General features: G+C 52.3%; 1 protein-coding gene across 7 annotated transcripts in view; it reads left to right on the top strand.

Annotated features, from left to right (window-relative positions):
* OSBP2 (oxysterol binding protein 2) overlaps window positions 1-17,540 on the top strand; it is a 97,235-nt gene that overhangs the window by 36,014 nt on the left and 43,681 nt on the right. For 2 of the 7 annotated variants that reach the window (XM_039560925.1, XM_039560924.1), the window contains exon 1: window positions 12,233-12,456. The exons of the other annotated variants lie outside the window; for them this stretch is intronic. In XM_039560925.1, coding sequence (XP_039416859.1) covers window positions 12,240-12,456 — 217 coding nt within the window. In that variant the 5' untranslated portion in view covers window positions 12,233-12,239. Of the gene's footprint in view, window positions 1-12,232; window positions 12,457-17,540 lie in introns of those variants that run through there. 7 annotated transcript variants of the gene reach the window in all.

The following is a 17,540-nucleotide window of genomic DNA, read 5'->3' as shown; positions in this document are numbered from 1 at the left end:
GCCACCACTTCAGCTCCTCCTGCCACAGCCAAGGGGATGCTGGAGGGCAGGAAGGGTTTGCAGAGGGATCTGGGCAGGCTGGATCCATGGGAACCTGTGCCAGGGAGAGGGACTGTGAACAAAGGGCCTGGAGTGATGGGTTAGATGGGATACTGGGAAGAAATTCCTCCCTGTAAGTGTGCTGAGGCCCTGGCACAGGGTGCCCAGAGAAGCTGTGGCTGCCCCATGCCTGGAAGTGTCCAGGGCCAGGTTGGACAGGGCTTGGAGCAGCCTGGGACAGTGGGAGGTGTCCCTGCCCATGGCAGGGGGTGGGACTGGATGGGCTTTAAGGTCCCTTTCCACCCCAAACCAGTGTAGGGTTCTCTTATCTACACAGCCTCCAACTGCTCCCTTCTCCTGGCTGCTGCCTGGCGGTGCAAACACGAGGAGGAGGAGGAGAGGAATCTTTAGATTTTTTAATTTCACAAGCCAGGAACCACTTCCCTCCCCTCTCTCCCCCGCCTTGTTTTTTTCTAACCTGTTTTTAATTCCCTTGCTGCTGTTTTCCACTGCACTTGCACGTGGGGATGGAGTAACCCCAGAGCTGTGCTTCCCTCCTCTCTGTGGTGCCTCTCTTCCCGTGATTCCCAGGTACCACACCATGTTCCCTCTTGTTGTTTTGCAGATGTAATCCGTGATAATCATTCCCAGCGAAGGAGCCCAGAAAACAGTACTTACATAACAGCACGAATTAAACATTCCAGCAGGAGCTCAGAGCAGCCAGCAGTATTTAGGCCATTCCTGCTGCTCCTGCCTCATCCTCTGGAGTGAGTGAAGGAGCCGTGGCTGGTGTCCATGGTCCAGTGGAAGCTGCCCCTGCCCAGGGCAGGGGTTGGCACAAGATGAGCTTTAAGGTCCCTTCCAACCCAAACCAGTCCATGTTTCTGTGACAGGATGAGGAAGAATGGCTTCCCACTGCCAGAGGGCAGGGATAAATGGGATATTGGGAAGGAATTGTTGCCTGGGAAGGTGGGGAGGCCCTGGCACAGGGTGCCCAGAGCAGCTGGGGCTGCTCCTAGAGCCCTGGCAGTGTCCAAGGCCAGGCTGGACATTGGGGCTTGGAGCAGCCTGGGACAGTGGGAGGTGTCCCTGCCCATGGCAGGGGTGGGATGGGATGAGCTTTAAAGTCCCTTCCTGCCCATACCATTCTGGGATTCTGTGATTCAGAAGTGGGATGGGAATTGATGTCACAGCTCCTGCTGCTCTCCTGTGCTGCTCTTACCCCTGCCCAAGAGCACAGGCACATCCCCCTGCCTCCCCTGCCCTGTGCCACTGCCCAGGGAATCCTGGTGCTCCTCTCTCCGAGCAGTCCCCCTGTCCTTCCACCCTCTTGGCAGTCTCTTGGAATGTTTTAGGGCTGCTGAAATCCCTCAGCAGGGTTGGTATTCGGCTGTGTGTGGCGAGCCAGGTCCTGTGGTGGTTTCTCCATGGAGCTTCTTGGGCTCCTGTGTTTTCAGCATTCCAGGTGAGTCTGCAGCAATAACGCCCTGGAAATAAATATGGGAACGTGACAGAGCAGAGGAGTGGTGGGGGCGAGGCTCTGGGAAGGGCTGGAGCAGCAGGAGCCGAGCAGGGGTGGGCAGGAGGCTCTGTGCCCACGCCGGAGCTCGGGGAAAACGCTCCTGCAGCAGGAGGGGGGTGGGATGTGCAGCACGAGGATTCTGGGGGAGGTTTAGATTGGATATTGAGGAAAATTCCTTCATGGAAAGGGTGGTCAGGCATTGGAATGTGCTGCCCAGATGGTGGAGTCCCCATCCCTGGGGGGATTTAACAGCTGCGTGGATGTGGCACTTGGGGACGTGGGTGGCCTTGGCAGTGCTGGGGAACAGTTGGACTCGATGATCTCAGCGGGCTTTTCCAACCTGAGTGATTCCATGATTCTCCGAACTCTGCTGGCACACCAGGCCCCTTCTTTCCTCACCAGGGTGACCTGGGACAGCTGTGGTGAAAGAAAAGGCTCTTTTTTGGCTGAGCTGATGCAGAAGGAGTTTGGTGCAGGAATACAGGGAGGAGAAATCTTTCTGGGTCCTTGCTCAGTCCTACCTGGTGCCTGTGGGAGCTGGGAGAGTGGGCAAAACCCGAGGGCTAAAGGGTCCTGTTGTAGACATTGGGCTCACTTCACCCCATAGCAAGGTGGAGAGCAGATTCTTCTCCAGCAAAAATGGGAGGGAGAGAGATAAATTCCTATGGTGAGGATTGTGCTACTGCTAGAGCTGATAAATAGCAGGGCAAAACTGGTTATAAATTGATAAATGGATAAATACCAGGGCAGAATGGTCTCTGCTGTGCCGTGTTTGTAGGTACCACAGATCCATTCTTGTTTCCTGCAATGCTGTGGATGGTGTTACTGGTTTATGTTTTTCCCATGCTCATCTCCTGTGTTTCTTTAAATCTCTTTTTTTCCCCCTCATTTCATTATTTATGGCTCTTTCCCCCTGTGCCCTGGGCAAATACTGTGAGTGCGTGGCCTGAGTAAGGGGATTTCCATCATTCCATGTTTTCCAGCTGTTCAGAAATCAGTGTTTCCTTTCTCTAATTCTCAGTGCCTTTTTTTTTTGTTGCTTCCACATGATCTCCTCCCTTCCACACATCTTTTTGACAAAAGAATTTCCTAAGGTCACTTGGCAAGGCTGCAAAGCCCAAACCAGTGACCCCTGGGCAGCTGTACCTGCATTTCACCTTAACTCAGGGCTAATTATTTCCCTTGGGGAATTGCAAGTGGCACTTTGTGATTTCCAGCCAAAGAGGTTGGAACAGCCTTTGCAGGGTCATAGAATCGTGGAATGGATTGGGGTTGAAGGGACCTTAAAGCTCGTCTTGCCCCAAAGGCAGGGACACCTTTATCCCAAGCAGGCAGAGCATTCCAATTCCCAGTGCCCGGCTGGTGCCCAGCAAGGAGGGACCATCTGCACTGAGTTCATCCCAACTCCAGCTAAAAGTTCCCAAAATGACAAACCCAGTTAATATTAGCAAGTGCAGCAGGGAAGGAACAACAAGGATCATCCTTCCCACTTCTGCACCCACGCAGGAAGGGGGATTTTTAAGATCTCAGAGAATATACAGTGCTTGCCTGGCAGGGACCCAAGAGAGACTCACCCTTGGTGCCAAGGCTTTGAGCAAGAAAACACTTTTATATACTACAAAGTTGTTCTTTTTCACAACAGGCGAAAAAATGTGGTTTCCCTAAGTACCAGTGACACACCAGGTTTAGCTCGGGAAGACTTTCAAAAATATTTGTGCTAAAAATAATATCAGGACTTTCAAGCACTGCTGGTGCTGTCTAAAATGGGAGCATGCATCGTATTTATATGCTGGAAAACCTTATTCCCAAACTTAGATTCCCAGGTTTCTGGAGAAACGACACATGAAAAGGGAGTGGACACACAGATAAGGCAAAACTTTATCCACTGGGAGAACCAAAGGATGAGAGTACCTGAGGGGAGCCTACCAGAAAGATGGAATTTGGATAAGGGCTGGAGGGACAAGGGGGAATGGCTTCCCACTGCCAGAGGGCAGGACTGGATGGGATTTTGGGCAGGAATTGTTCCCTGGGAGGGTGGGCAGGCCCTGGCACAGGGTGCCCAGAGCAGCTGTGGCTGCCCCTGGATCCCTGGCAGTGTCCAAGGTCAGGCTGGACATTGGGGCTTGGAGCAGCCTGGGAGGTGTCCCTGCCCTTGGGATGAACAATTCCAGCACAGAGGATTCCCGGGAGGGTGAGAGGGTGTGGTGTCCTCATGGAGATGTGGCTGCAGAAGGGGACAAAGCCCCGCAGCACGTCCTGCTCACCCCAGCTCTTGTGCCCTGAGCTCCCTCTCAGTGCTGGGAACAGACTCTTGTTACTGATTTTTAAGGCCAGTTCCAGCTTTAAGTAGTTTTTAATGCCGTGTTTAGCAACACAACAGGGATTTTCATACAATTGGGAGCACCAAGGGGCAGCTTCCCAGCTCGGGGAATCAGTTCAGTATCTCACTGTTATTGTCAGTCATTTAAATTCCCACGGGCTTTTTTCTTTACCTGGCACAGAAAAAGGCTGTTGGAGGTAAATCCAGTTTGAGCTCTGGAAACAATAACAGTTCTTGCTAATTAAAAATGAGTCACTGGGTGAAAACTGATCCTTCAATGGGTCTGGCATCTCTAGAGGGTTGGGCTGGGGCAGAGGGGGAGGTGGCAGAGCTGCTGGACACAGAGGAATGAGGGACGAGCAGGAAACCTTGTGATGTTTGTGTCTCATGAAGCCAAACAGCTCCTGCTCCTGGCCGCAGAAGGGAAAATGGGATTTGGGCTGGTGGTGGGATACCACAGCTCTGTGCAACCCTGGCAGGGCACAGGGAGTCCCTCAGGGTTGCCCCTGCACATAAAGGAATTTGGGTTGGATGTTCATTTGTTACTCAGGGATCAGGGAATTGCTGCGTCTCACAGCTTGAGGGAACAGAGTACCTGTAGAGCCACGGGTGGCTTCTGTCCCCATGGGGTTTCTGACATCCCTCTGGACAAGGTACATGGGATATCTGAGCATGCTGCACTCACAGAATCACAGAATTCTTCGGCTTGGGAAAGCTCTCCAAGATCACCCGAATCTCTCCATTCCCCAGCACTGCCAAGGCTGCCACTAATCCACATCCCCAAGTGCCACATCCACGTGGCTGTTAAATCCCTGCAGGGATGGGGACTCCAGCACTGCCCTGGGCAGCTGTGCCAGGGCTGGACAGCCCTGCCCATGAAGAAATGTTCCCAACATCCCACCTGCCCCTCCCCAGCCCAGCCTGAGGCCGTTCCCTCTCCTCCTGTCCCTGTTCCCTGCCAGCAGAGCCCGACCCCCCCGGCTGCCCCCTCCTGTCAGGGACTTGTGCAGAGCCACAAGGTCCCCCCTGAGCCTCCTTTGCTCCAGGCTGAGCCCCTTTCCCAGCTCCCTCAGCCGCTCCTGGGGCTCCAGCCCCTTCCCAGCTCCGTTCCCTTCCCTGGACACGCTCCAGCCCCTCCAGGTCTCTCTTGTCAGGAGGGTCCCAGAGCTGCCCCAGCACTGGAGGTGCCCCAGCAGTGCCAGCACAGGGGACGGGCCCTGCCCTGCTCCTGCTGCCCCCCCAGGGCTGGCACAGCCCAGGTGCCCTCGGCCTTCTTGGCCACACCTGGGCACATCGGGGCTTGTGTCCAGCTGCTGTGACCAGCACCCCCAGGGCCTTTCCTGCCGGGCACTTTCCAGCCTTGCTGGTTTGCTCCCAGCTCCCGTCCCAGGCGATGCAGCAGGAGCAGGTTGCCCTCTCCTGGCACGCTGCTTCCATGGATTCCTGGCTGCCCGTGAAGCTCAGTTTGCTGCGAGGTTTCCCAGCTCTTGCGTAAGCCCTGTCCTTGTGGAGAGCCCGGCCTTGAAGGCGCCGAGATTATTTGCTGCCTGTGCTTGACTTTACAATTGGCCTTTAATGGATGTCTTGGAAAAGCGGGATTTGCCAGCCAGACCCTGCTCGGACACTCCAGTGCGGCAGGAGAGTCAGGGCTGCTCCTCCTCTCCCAGCATTCCAGCCCCTTTCCCAGCCCCAGGCAGAGCCCTCAGGCTGCTCACAGCATGTGGGGACCCCCAAACTCCCCCTGCACCGGCACTCCAGGCTGGAAGTGGCTCACCCAGCTGGGCTGTGCTGGCACCTTGTGGTGCCTGTGCTCCTGCAGTGCCTCGGCTCCTCTCAGCGCTGGAATCTGATGCCAGCAGAGGCTCCTTTGGGGCGTTTCCCCCGGCCCACCTGGGAAATTCATAATTCTTGTGGAGTTTTTGGAGTCTTTAAGCTAAAATTGTCACTCTAGGGAGTGAAGATCCACTTGCAGAGGATATAATGCCACTTTTTTTCTACTCAGCTTTTTAATTTATTTGAGGAAAATCTCTGTTGTGTAATAACCGTCGGTGAGGGGTGGGATTCATGGAATGCTGCTCCTGCTGGGAGGTCTGCTGGAGGTCTTGGCCCTGCTGGGCTGAGGACATTTGGTTCCCCTGGGTGGGCTCAGCAGCCTCTGCCGCAGGAGCCCTGTCCTGGGATAAGTGTGAGCAGGGATCCAGCTCCAGCTTCCCCCAGGAGGCTGTGCCGGATGCAAGACACAAACTTAGCGCAGAGCCACTTCTCCGAGGATGGATGCAGCACCAGAGCCTGCCTTTTTCCATGGAAAATGACTTCTCGTGGTGCTGTAATAACATCATGTTGGCAGGGATGCTGCTCCTGGAGATGGATAACCAGGGAGTTTTGACCTCAGTTATTAGATTTGTAGCTTCAACTAAAAATTCAGCTCTTAGGAGTGTTTCCAATTTTAAATGAATCTCCTCAGGGAGCAGCTCTGCCTCTGGCAGTAACTCATGCACGAGGAACTCAAATATTCATTTACAGTTAAAGCTGGGCAAGGGAAGGGAAAACAAGGAGGACTGAAAACATGACAGGATGACAAACACCCAATTTGGGATTTTCCCCCAAATGTGCTGATAGGAGCTTAAAGTGCTGCCAGAACCTCACTGAAGGGTCTGGTGGGTGTTAGATTTAGGAGCACAGTGGCGACAGCGGCACACTGGGTGATCCCTCAGCTCCTGACAGGATGGAGGGAGGAAGAGCTGTGCAGAGCCCTTGGATGCAGACAGCAGCAGCAAGAAGGATCTGGTGGTGTAAAGTGCTGACTCTGACTTGGGAGAGGATGGAGGGACAGAAAAGCTGTTAATCCTTTTTAAACAAGGTCCTGGATGCTGCAGGAGGAGCTTTTCCCGCCATGGAGGTTGGTTTATGAAGAGGAAGTTCAGCTTGGACATCAGGAAAAATTTCTCCATGGAAAGCATTGTTAAACATTGGAAGGGGCTGCCCAGGGAGGTTTGGAGTCCCCATCCCTGGAGTGTCCAGGGAAGGCCTGGATGTGGCACTCAGAGCTCTGGGCTGGGGACAAGGTGAGCATCAGGCACGGCTTGGACTCGATGGCCTTGGAAGGGTTTTCCAGCCTCAGTGATCCTGGGATTGTGTGGTTCTGGGGAGGTTGGTGCTCCCAGTGCTGCCAGGTTCGGAGCTGTGACCTGCAGCCAGCCCGTGAGCACAGCCAGCAGCACCGTTCCCCTCTTCCCAGAAATGGTGCAGGGTGTGCTTGTTCCTGGCAGGATTCCCTGCTGGAGGAGGGATCCAGGGATGGAGCAGGGGTGCTGCCATGCCGGGGCACGCAGTTTCCTGGGTGCTGTGTGGGGAGCATTGGAAGAGGTCTCCTGCCTGAACGTAATTCCTGCAGACTGCAGGGAATGATGGGCTCCGTGGAGAGCGTCGGGATCTCTGTCTCTGCCTGTGGGACTGCCTCTGGAGCAGGGTGGTTTTGCTGGTGTTGTGACTCCACAGAACCAGCAATTCCCTTTCCAGTGGGACTGCATCTCCCTGCCTCAGCTCCCAGCTAACCCACCTCTCACCTCTCTTCCCTGTCATTTTAAGGCAGCTCAAGTGGCCTCTCCCTTCCTTCTCTGCCCTGGGGAGCCTGACCCAGAGGAGCATTTTCCTGCTCCCTTTCCGTCCTTGGCATCTTGTCAGTAAGCAGTGCAGAGAAAATGTGCTGGAGGGTGAATGTCTGGCTTTAAACAAGGAAAGCAATAAAAAAACCTCAAATTCCCTCCAGGTTCTGCCTCTGCTCTCCAGCCCCTGGCTGCAGGATGGAGCTCCTGGGTGAACCAAGTTCTTCCAGCAGTCTGGGAGCAGAACTCTTGGAGTGTGATGGAAAACTCACATGTGAGCTCTTCCAACTGCCTATTTACACTAGAACAAGGATATTTTGATTATTCCACTGATTTCTGTCTCGAGGGTGAATGGTGTAACTGAAGAATCCCAGATTTCCATAGCACACTGTGGGATTCAGTGTCACCAACGTGGGGCACGTGGGGTTTCTCCCACTGCAGCAGCATTTTTAGGAGGAATACAATAAATGGAGTCAGGAGCAAACTGTAAAGAAAAAGCCAGTTGTTGGGCAGAGCTGCTGAAGAGCCTTCAGGGATCTGTTCCCTTGGAGACAACCTTGGTGGCTGGGCTTGGACCAGGTTGGATTCTGGGCGTCCCTGGATTGAGATTTGCAGCCTGGAGATGGCAAGAAGGGGCTTGAACTGCTCAGGATGTACAGTGGTGTTTCCTGGTGATATCTGGGGGCTGGAATCCTTCTCAGTCAGGAAGGAAAACCCCGCACTATAACTTGGTTGGGTTTTTTCTTTACTTTTTACTATGTAAATAATTCTTTCTTAGATTCCCTCAGAGCAACAGAGAAGATCCAACGTTCTCTCCCTGCCTGGAGAAGGTTTAAAGTGCTGAATATGTTTCCTTTTGAAAGTCCTAAGAGTTCTCTGACAATGTAGGCATGGGGAGATTGGCTTTTCCTGGGAGGGAGGAGACGAGCAGGAAGGGTTGGAGAAGAGGTCCTGGCACAGGTTGTCCAGGAAGTTTGTGGATTCCCCAGGATCCCTGGCAGTGTCCAAGGCCAGGTTGGATGGGGTTTGGAGCAGCCTAGGACAGTGGAAGGTGTCCCTGCCCACGGCAGGGGGAGGAACTGGATGGGCTTTAAGGTCCCTTCCCACCCAAACCATTCCATGATTCCGTGATATTTAAGACGTGTTCACTTCACTCCTGTGTAGGTGAATTTATGTGGGTTTTTTTGGGCACCATACTTTAAATAGCAGGAATTCGGGGAGCTGAGGGACACCCACCCCTTTAGAAAAAACCTGAAAGAATCAGATTTTATTAAAAACCCCAAAAGCAGCAGAGGATGAAGATGTGTTGAGTGTTTTCCAATACACTGAAGGTTTTTGCAGAGGGAAGTGGCCACTTCTCCGTTGTGTCTGCAGGGGGCAGAGACAATCCCTGCAGTTGAAGCAGGGAGATCAATTGAGAGTTGGGAATAACTCCCTGCCTACAAAACACACGAATCCCAAAGCAGGAACACCTGGAATCAGCACAGCTGCTTTATTTTGGAATATCTGGGCATTTCTGGAAAGAGTATTTCAAGGCAGTATTAGATTATATACAGTAAATTATTATATTTAATATCTTGTATTTAGTATATTATAAGGTATTTCAGTGCAGGCACAAGTCCCCAGAATTATTTTTAGGTGGTTTTTTCATCATAAGATTTGAAGCAAGGACTTGAAATTGAGCTAGGAATGTCTGTGTGTCACCCTTGACATGCAGCTCTGCCCTGCTGTTCTCAAAAAGGGGCTGGTTTGGGGCTTTTCCACTGGAAACTTGTAAAAGGTGACATTTCCCAAGTTTCTGTTTTATCTGAGCCCATTTTCCATGTGCTGAGGCAGCGCAGCTGCTGTGAGTGAGGTGCAGGAGAGGGAGGAGGAGGAGGAGGAAGAGGAAGAGGAGGAGGAAGAGAAGGAGGAGGAGGCACTCCCAGCCCTGAGCACGGGGAATGAGAGCTGCGGAGAGGGGAAGGGAAGAAATGAGGATATGGAGCCTGCGGAGAGCATCCCGGGGAAAGGCTGGCCTGGGCTCGGGGCCGTCCGGCGCTGATCCCACACCCCCCGTCCCTGCTTCCCCTCCGGAGCGCTGGATGAGGAAGAGGTGCTGTGGGAAACGCAGTATGTAATTCCCTAAATCCAGCCTGGGAGAGGCAGGAGCAGGGCTGAGCTTTCCGGGTGCAGCGTGTGGGGCCGGGCTCCTTCCGGGTGTGCAGTGGGTTTGGAAGGGTGTGGGAGAGCCCCTGGAGTTGGTCAGACACTTGAACTGATTAAAAATGGATAAAGTGGTGGGTGTTCCCATATGTGAGGGGTCTCCAGAGGGTCCTGGTGTGGGGCAGCCCTTCCTCCCACCCTGCCCCGTGCTCAGGCTGGTTGGGGCTTGGAGCAACCCCATGGGGCTGGAACGAGATGGGATTTAAGATCCCTTCCCACCCAACCCATTCCACAATTCTACCCAGTGCAGGGAACCTCTGAACCAGGGAGAAGTTATTGTAACTGCTCCAAATAAAGCGTTTCCAATCGATTTTAATGGATGAGCTGGAGTTTGAGGTGGTTTGGCCTCACTAATCCTGGCAGGGCTTTGTAACAATCACCTGATGTTTTTATCAGTTGATTTGGGAGGTGGATATAGCAGAGCTGTAAAGATGCTGGAAAATTAGGGATTATGGATGTTTTCAAGATTAACTGGATAATGATAAAGGAGATGTCAGGCTGGAGAGTGCAGCAGCGGGAGCTGGGAGTGTTGTTGGGAACGCTCAGGAATAGGAAAACAGAATTCTTGAAGTTCTCCAGTTTGGTTTGGCATTTCATCAGACTTGGAAAAGAAGTCGGACTAAACCCAAACTGCAGCCATCCTCTGACCTACCCTTGTTTTCTTTCAGGCAAAATATTTGGCAGGTAGAAGTTGCATTTTTAAATGGCTTTTTAAATTTGATGCAGTTTCTGGAAGGTGAATGGTGTGGTGTTGCTGGGAGATCCGTGATCTGGGAGTGTGTTGTGGGACGCTGTGTGTGCCATGGGGAGATGGATGGTCTCCTCCTGCTTGCCCTCATTCATTGTGTTTATCCCAGCCTTTCCCAGGCCCCTCATCCAGCCCTGGGTGTTCCATACCCTCATTCGTGTTCCCACCTGAGTCACCTCCTGAGTTTCAGTTGCTCAGCAAGAAGTAACATCACGGTTCCAGCATTTCCCGTGGCAAGAAGGGGGAAAGCTCATCCTGATAGAGAGCAGCAGGGCAGGGAGCCTTTCCCAGGCACCTTCTGCCGTTCCTGGGACAGGTAACTCTTGCTTTGGAGCAGAATGAGCTCAATCCAGGGATAAACCTGCAATTTGTTGGTAAACAGGGAACTTCAGGACTGATTTCCAAATGTTCAGATGAGTGACTGGGGGTGTGACTTCAATATTGGCAGCAGGAGTTTGGGGGCAGCTGGCAGAAAAGATGCAGAGCTGTGGCGGTTTGGGAATATTATCCTGATGGGAGAGGATTTAGTTCTGTTTCCCATGATCCTGCCTTGAGTTCCTGGAGCAGGAGTGGGGCTGAGTTGTGTCTCCTCCATCCCTGCTGATCATAGGCACCCACAGGGGCTGGGATGAGGATATGACACAGAATATAAATGTGTGTGTGTACAGCCCTGGATAGATATTGGCTCTGGTCTCAGTGTCCAAACCCACATCCTGCCTCCAGCAGGTCCTTGGATCTGATAGCAGAGCTGGAAATGCTTGTTTTGAGCTAAATCCCATCAAGACCTCCCCCTCCTCTCCAATTCAAAATCCAATTTCTTGTGGTGGTCGTTTTCCCATTAAAAACTGCTGGTTCTTACCCAAACCATAATAAATATGCGAATAATTCAATAGAATTTGTGTGTGTATGTGCACTGCCAGCATTAGTTTCCCTGTCTTGAATGCACAGTGTAAAGATAGTGTGATCTTCCTGAATTTCTCCTTTTTCCACCTGGAATTCTTGCACAGTCCCTGCCTCTGTACTTAAATGTGTCCACAGAGTAGCTCCAACTTAAAAGCTGGAATAGAAACCTTTCCATCTTGTTGTAAAATCCTTGTAATCCATCTGGAGTGGGAAAAAAATGATCAAATGCAAACTGTTAATCCATGTGGGTCCTGGAGATTCCCAATTCCCACTCCGTGCTCTGGATCCCGCTGCACACACGCAGCAGCTCCCAGCTGCAGCCGCTGGGCTCACATTGGATTGGGATTTGTGCCGCATTTTTCCTCTGGAATTACTCATTCCCTCGAGACTGGGAAAATTAAGGCTGGGAAAATCCAATGGTTTCAGAATGGAGGGGCGAGAAAATGGATCTCAGGAGGGCCAGGGCTGGAGGAGCCTCCGTGGGGGTTTGTTACGGAGCTGTTGGGATGTGAAATGTGGCCGAGTGAGTAAAATGGATAATGGACTTTCTGACTAAAAAAAAAAGGAAACTCTGATCTTTATTTTAAGCCAATGTCCTAAAAATAACCTCCAGCAGCATTTAAAGGGACAAGCTTCCAAATCTCCCCCTCCCTCCCCAAAAACCAGCATCCGTTTGGGGTTTGGGGCTGGATATCCAACAGCACCGCTCCGGAGCCGGCCCCATCCGAACCTCCGCGGGACGGGGCTGCAGGTGGCGTTCTCTATCCCGTTTTTTTTTTGGCAGGATGAGGCGGTTTTCCGGCAGGGATGGAGTTAAGGGCTGCTCCGTGGTGCATGCTGGTACGAGGCTGGTTTGATGATGGAGCCGTAGTGCCCTGCTAGCAGCATGTGCCGGGGATGGATGATGGGAAATGTGGCACTGGAATAAGGACATTTCTCTGTGCCTTTCTCTCTGCATTCCTGTGGGTTTTGCTCCATCCTAAAGCTCCCAGCCATGTAGGAGGCAGCCTCGGCGAGAGCGATCCCGCGGTGGGGATGAAGGGTAGGGGCTGCTGGGAGACAGGATCCCTCCGCTCCTTCTGCAACGCTGCCTGTCTGAATAAATTCCACAAGGGTTAGTGGCCTTCCCGGCGTTCCGGATGGATCCCCGGGGCTTCCCTGTGTGCTGGGGAGCAATGGAGGGGCTGCTCTAGTGGGGTGTCTGCCCGGGGTGGGGAGGGGGTGCTTGACCCCACACCGAGGAGTATTAGGAATGCACGTGTGGAATCTGCCCTGCAGGCATCACTGCTACAGACCTGCAGGGTTTGGTTGGAGGTGGATGAAGTGTGGGGCTCGTCCTGCTTTATCAGGTGTTTAAAAAATCCAGATTGACTCAGATTTACTCAGTTTTAATACAAAAAAAAAAGTTAAATTTGCTGGTGATTTGTTCTGTTCGGGCACCTTTCGTTGCACAGGGTGTGGGTCTGTTTGTCGTGGGTAAATCAGTCCCTGTGTTGGTGTCAGGATGTATTTTTTTAGTTGTAAGCCAGATTCCTTTGGAGTTGAGATGGAATGAGAGCGTTGCTGTGTCGGTCCTGTGCTGCTCCCTGCCCACGCCGTGTGAGAGGCAGAGAAGTTCTCCAGGAACACTGAGCTGTGATTTAAGGTGTGCACTAAAATGTCCCATCTCTTACTGCTCCCTGCGTTGTTCCAGGTGTTTCCCAGTAGAGCTCAGTGCTGGGTGTGCAGGAGCACTGTCCTTTATGGGGCAAAGGATGCTCTTCCCAAATCTGCACTGCTTTGGGGCAGAAATGCCTGTTTTGGTGTTTTTTCCTGAGTGGGATGAAGCAGCATGGGCTAGGGGTGAGTCTTGCCTTTCAGTTCAATTTTGTGTTGCTCCGTGGCAGCACAATTCACGGAAGTGTTCCAGGCCAGGCTGGACGGGGCTTGGAGCAACCTGGGATAGTGGAAGGTGTCCCTGCCCATGGCAGGGGTGGAATGGGATGAGCTTTAAGGTCATTCCCAACCCAACCCATTCCATGAGTCATCAGTGGAGGGGCCGAGCAAAATGCGGTGTCCCGCAGCGAGGGCTGGTGGTGAGAAATGAGGATTTGCAGGATGTTCTTTGCTTTCCTTCCAGACCAGAGACAGCTCCCCTGATCCTGGGCACTGGCAGCTCATCTCATCCCATGTTTCATTTCCATCCCTGCGGTGCTCTGAGGGTGGTGCCTGCAGGGAGCTGGGAGCACGAGCACCGGCTGATTCACACCTCGGCCTTGTGGTGGTCAAATCCAAATGTTGCTTCTTTGATGTAGTTTGGGTTAACGGCAGGACAAGGGGGAATGGCTTCCCAGTGCCAGAGGGCAGGGCTGGATGGGATATTGGGAAGGAATTGTTCCCTGGGAGGGTGGGCAGGCCCTGGCACAGGGTGCCCAGAGCAGCTGTGGCTGCCCCTGGATCCCTGGCAGTGTCCAAGGCCAGGCTGGACATTGGGGCTTGGAGCAGCCTGGGATAGTGGGAGGTGTCCCTGCCCATGGCAGGGGTGGCACTGGATGAGCTTTAAGGTCCTTTCCCACCCAACCCATTCCACGATCCCACAGTTCTGTGTCACTCTGCTCCCTCCTGTGGTCCAGCCCTGCTCTCAAGCATCACTTCACAATAAATTATTTTATCTAAATGCAACTTCCTTCCTCCAGAAAAGGGTGAGGAAGAGAAGAATGCAAATAGGTCAAATCAAAACTCAAGCAATTGAGGATTTACAGCTGGCTTCAGATGACCAAAAAAACCAATCTTTTTTATCAAATCCAGATTGTCCCCTTCCCTCTGGTTTCCTTCTCGAGCTGTTTTTCCAGCTGGGTGACGTAAGGACATGCGTGTTCCAGGAGTTCTGCACAGAGCTTTACATAACAAGGCTTCAGTGGAGAACAAAATGCCCCAAACCAGAATTACTCTCATCAAAAGCTGAAACCAGCCTTGTGTGAAAATTCGGGGGAAGGTGAGTGGTGAGCACTGGAGAAATGGGGAGTGGGCTTGGGAACTGCAGGGAAGAACCTGGGGAGATATTTCCAAGGGTGTCTGAGGTGAGACTGGGGTGTTTCCATGGCTGGGCTGGTCTTTCTCTGCCCCCAAAGCATCTTTTTCCCATTTTATGGTGGTATTTTGGGAAAGCTTTGCAGTGACATGAAAAATTTTTCCCTGTCTGGTTGGGGAACATCCATTTCACACGTGTGGAACAAATTTGACAGACTCAGAGGGTTTGGCCCTGGGACATGACAGACAAATGTTTTTCATGTTTTAACAGCAAACTGAACCCCAAAGCTGGGAAAATGTTGGCTTTTAAAAGCAATTTACTGTAAAAACTGTGCTGTGCAAAGTGTGTCCCTCTGGTAAGCACATTCCCCATTGGAAGTGTAGTATTTTGGATGGGAAAATACATCCCAAGGAGGCTTTGCTTTTCATTTGGAAATCCTCATGCTGGGATTTATTTTTTCCTACCAAAATTTTGTCCTTAAATCCACTTAATCTCCTCCAGAGGAGCTGTCTGAGGTATGTTTAAAATGCTGATGACTTTTTATGAGCAGCCCAGGGAAACGCTGGGCCTGGCTCTGCTCAGCAGGAGATTCCTTGGGAACAGAAGAGCTCAGCCTGGAGGCTTTGGGTGGCTTTAAGAGTTCCTTTTGTGCTTGCAAGATAAAACCAATTATTGAATCTTTGGGTTGAATGAGTCAATATTCCTGAATGATTGGGTTGGAAGAGACCTTAAAGCTCCTGCAGTGCCACCTGGGCAGGGACACCTTCCACTATCCCAGGGTGCTCCGAGTCCTGTCCAGCCTGGCCTGGAACACTTCCAGAGGTGGGCATGGCACAGCTTGTGCCAGTGCCCTTTTGATTAGCCAGTAACAAAGAAAGGTGAAGCTGGATTTAAGGAGATGTTTTGTTCTGTGTTTGTGTGTTAAGGGGCTGATCCAGTTCATTCAGAGCCGATGGGATCTTGGGTTCATGGACATCAGGCAAACTGAGGAGGAAGGACTGAGGTGCTGAAGTCTTTAGAGACAGAAATGCAGACACCTCACTTGCTGTGCACAGAAAGGTGCGTGGGTAGCTAACAGATAAAGATAATTAGCTTATCATTAGTTAATTATGACGATCTTAAAGCTCTTGCCCAGTAGAAGCAGTGCTGTTCCTGCTTTCAGAGGGCATTTCCATCAGGAATTTGCCTCTCCAGCTCCATGCTGTGTGTTTGGTGCTGGGCCTGGGTTTCTTACCGTGCCCAAATGCAATCTGTCGTTAATATTTGGTGGTGACATGGATGATTGTCCTCAAAGGAGTGTCAGATCCTGGGCTGCACCTGGCCCATGGCTTCAGCACACAGAGGGGACCACGAAATAGATGGAAAAATGCATTTCTCTCCCTATAGACATGGCCCAGCTAGGAACCATCTAAATGAGCATTTAAAGTCTGCTCGGGAGTGATCTGGATTAAATTTCCAGGAGATCCAGGCACATGTGGCTGCTGGAGCGTTGATGATGGACAGACTGTAGCTGTTCCCAAAGCAGAAGTGTTGGTTCAGCCAGATTTATTTAGAAATTTCTTGAGGTGGGGAGCTCTTTCCTGAGAGTTTTGACAGGAGGAGGTTCTGAATCCATCGGCTCCATCCTGGCTGTTCTGCTCCTGGGCTAAGAGTCTGGAGTTTGAGCTGGGGCTGTGCCTGGCTGGAGCTGCTGGGGAGCTGGAGGTGTTTTGTTGTGGCTTCAGCAGTTGTGGCTGCTGATTTATTTGTGAAAAGCACTAAAAATCTCTGATCAGGGCTGTTGGATTCACCTTTTTGAAAATAAAGGCTGGGTGCTCCACATCTGAGTCATGGGTCACACAGGGTGCATTGACATGGGGCTCTGCCTGGTTTCCTTTGCTGTGGATGGTTTTTCCAGGTGAAATAGCAATGCTGGAATGTCCATGGAGATGTTGGGAGCTGTTTCATGCTGTGGAATCCTCGCATTTTAACCAGTGGGAGCTCAGTGTGAGCTGGCATGTCCAGAGCAGAAGTGGAAGGAAACGCTCCCCCCGCAGCTGCCCTTGACCCCCAGGGCTGGTGGAGGTGGATGTGGAGGTGTCTGTGTGCACTGGGCTGTACCAGGGGGGATTCAGGCTGGATTTTAGGGAAAGGTTCTTCCCCCAGAGAGTGCTGGGCACTGCCCAGGCTCCCCAGGGAATGGGCACGGCCCCGAGGCTGCCAGAGCTCCAGGAGCGTTTGGACAGCGCTGCCAGGGATGCCCAGGGTGGGGCTGTTGGGGTGTCTGGGCAGGGCCAGGGGCTGGGCTGATGATCCCTGTGGGTCAGCTCAGGATATTCCAGGATTCTGTTCCATGATTCTGGCTGGGATGAGCTCGTAGGGCAGCAAGTGTGCGATGGGGCCCCCTCTGCCATCAGGGAATGTCGCAGTGCCCAGAGCTGGCCCAGCCCATCCTTCGCAGCAGGGAGCCCTGAACACTCAGCAAAGCAGCAGATCATGTGCTTGAGGGCAGGAAATGTTCATTTGCTTTCCAAATGATGCCCTCTCTGCCCTGTTCCCTTTCATTTTTAGCAATTGTGAAGGTGGATTCCTGCCCACATGCACATGTGGCTTGGCTGGGAGAGGATGCATCCAGAGGATACATCCCGAGGATGTGCAGGTGCCACGGACATGGTTCAGGAACACGGTTTAGGGTTGGGCCTGGCTGTGTTGGAGGTTAATGGTTGGACTCAGTGACCTTAAAGGGCTTTTCCAACCCAAATAATCCTGGGATTCTGTGACGTGGATGCACTGCCTGGGAGCTCCCGGTGCAGGCATAAGGCAGGAGCTGCTTTGCACCTTGGAGCTGATCAGCAGCAATCACTAATAACAGGAGTTTATTAGCTGTATCTTAATTACAAAGCACAGTAATTAGGGAGGAAGTGGCCATCTTGACAGCCTGGTAGTGTAATTAGAGACCAGGAAAGCTCTTATAGAATTGGAAGGGAGATGAACTCCCAGCTGCATCAAATGCCTCTGCGAATAGAGGCCCTGGGTGCAGTAGGAGTGGATTTCTTTCTTTCTTTTCCCTCTCTCCCCTGACCTGGCTGCGCTGACAGCCAGCACAGCACTTCCTGGGGAGGCTGTGCTGCATGCAGTGCCCTTCTCCCTCTCTGTGCCAAGCTGCTGAGCGATTCCAGGGATGGGTTGGTTGTTCCGAGGAGCTTCTG

The sequence above is a fragment of the Corvus cornix genome, chromosome 15 (assembly GCF_000738735.6).
Source record: "Corvus cornix cornix isolate S_Up_H32 chromosome 15, ASM73873v5, whole genome shotgun sequence".
In the NCBI taxonomy this organism is placed as follows: Eukaryota; Metazoa; Chordata; class Aves; order Passeriformes; family Corvidae; genus Corvus; species Corvus cornix.
Note: the sequence above shows the minus strand (reverse complement) of the source record. Positions and strands in the feature narration are given on the sequence as shown.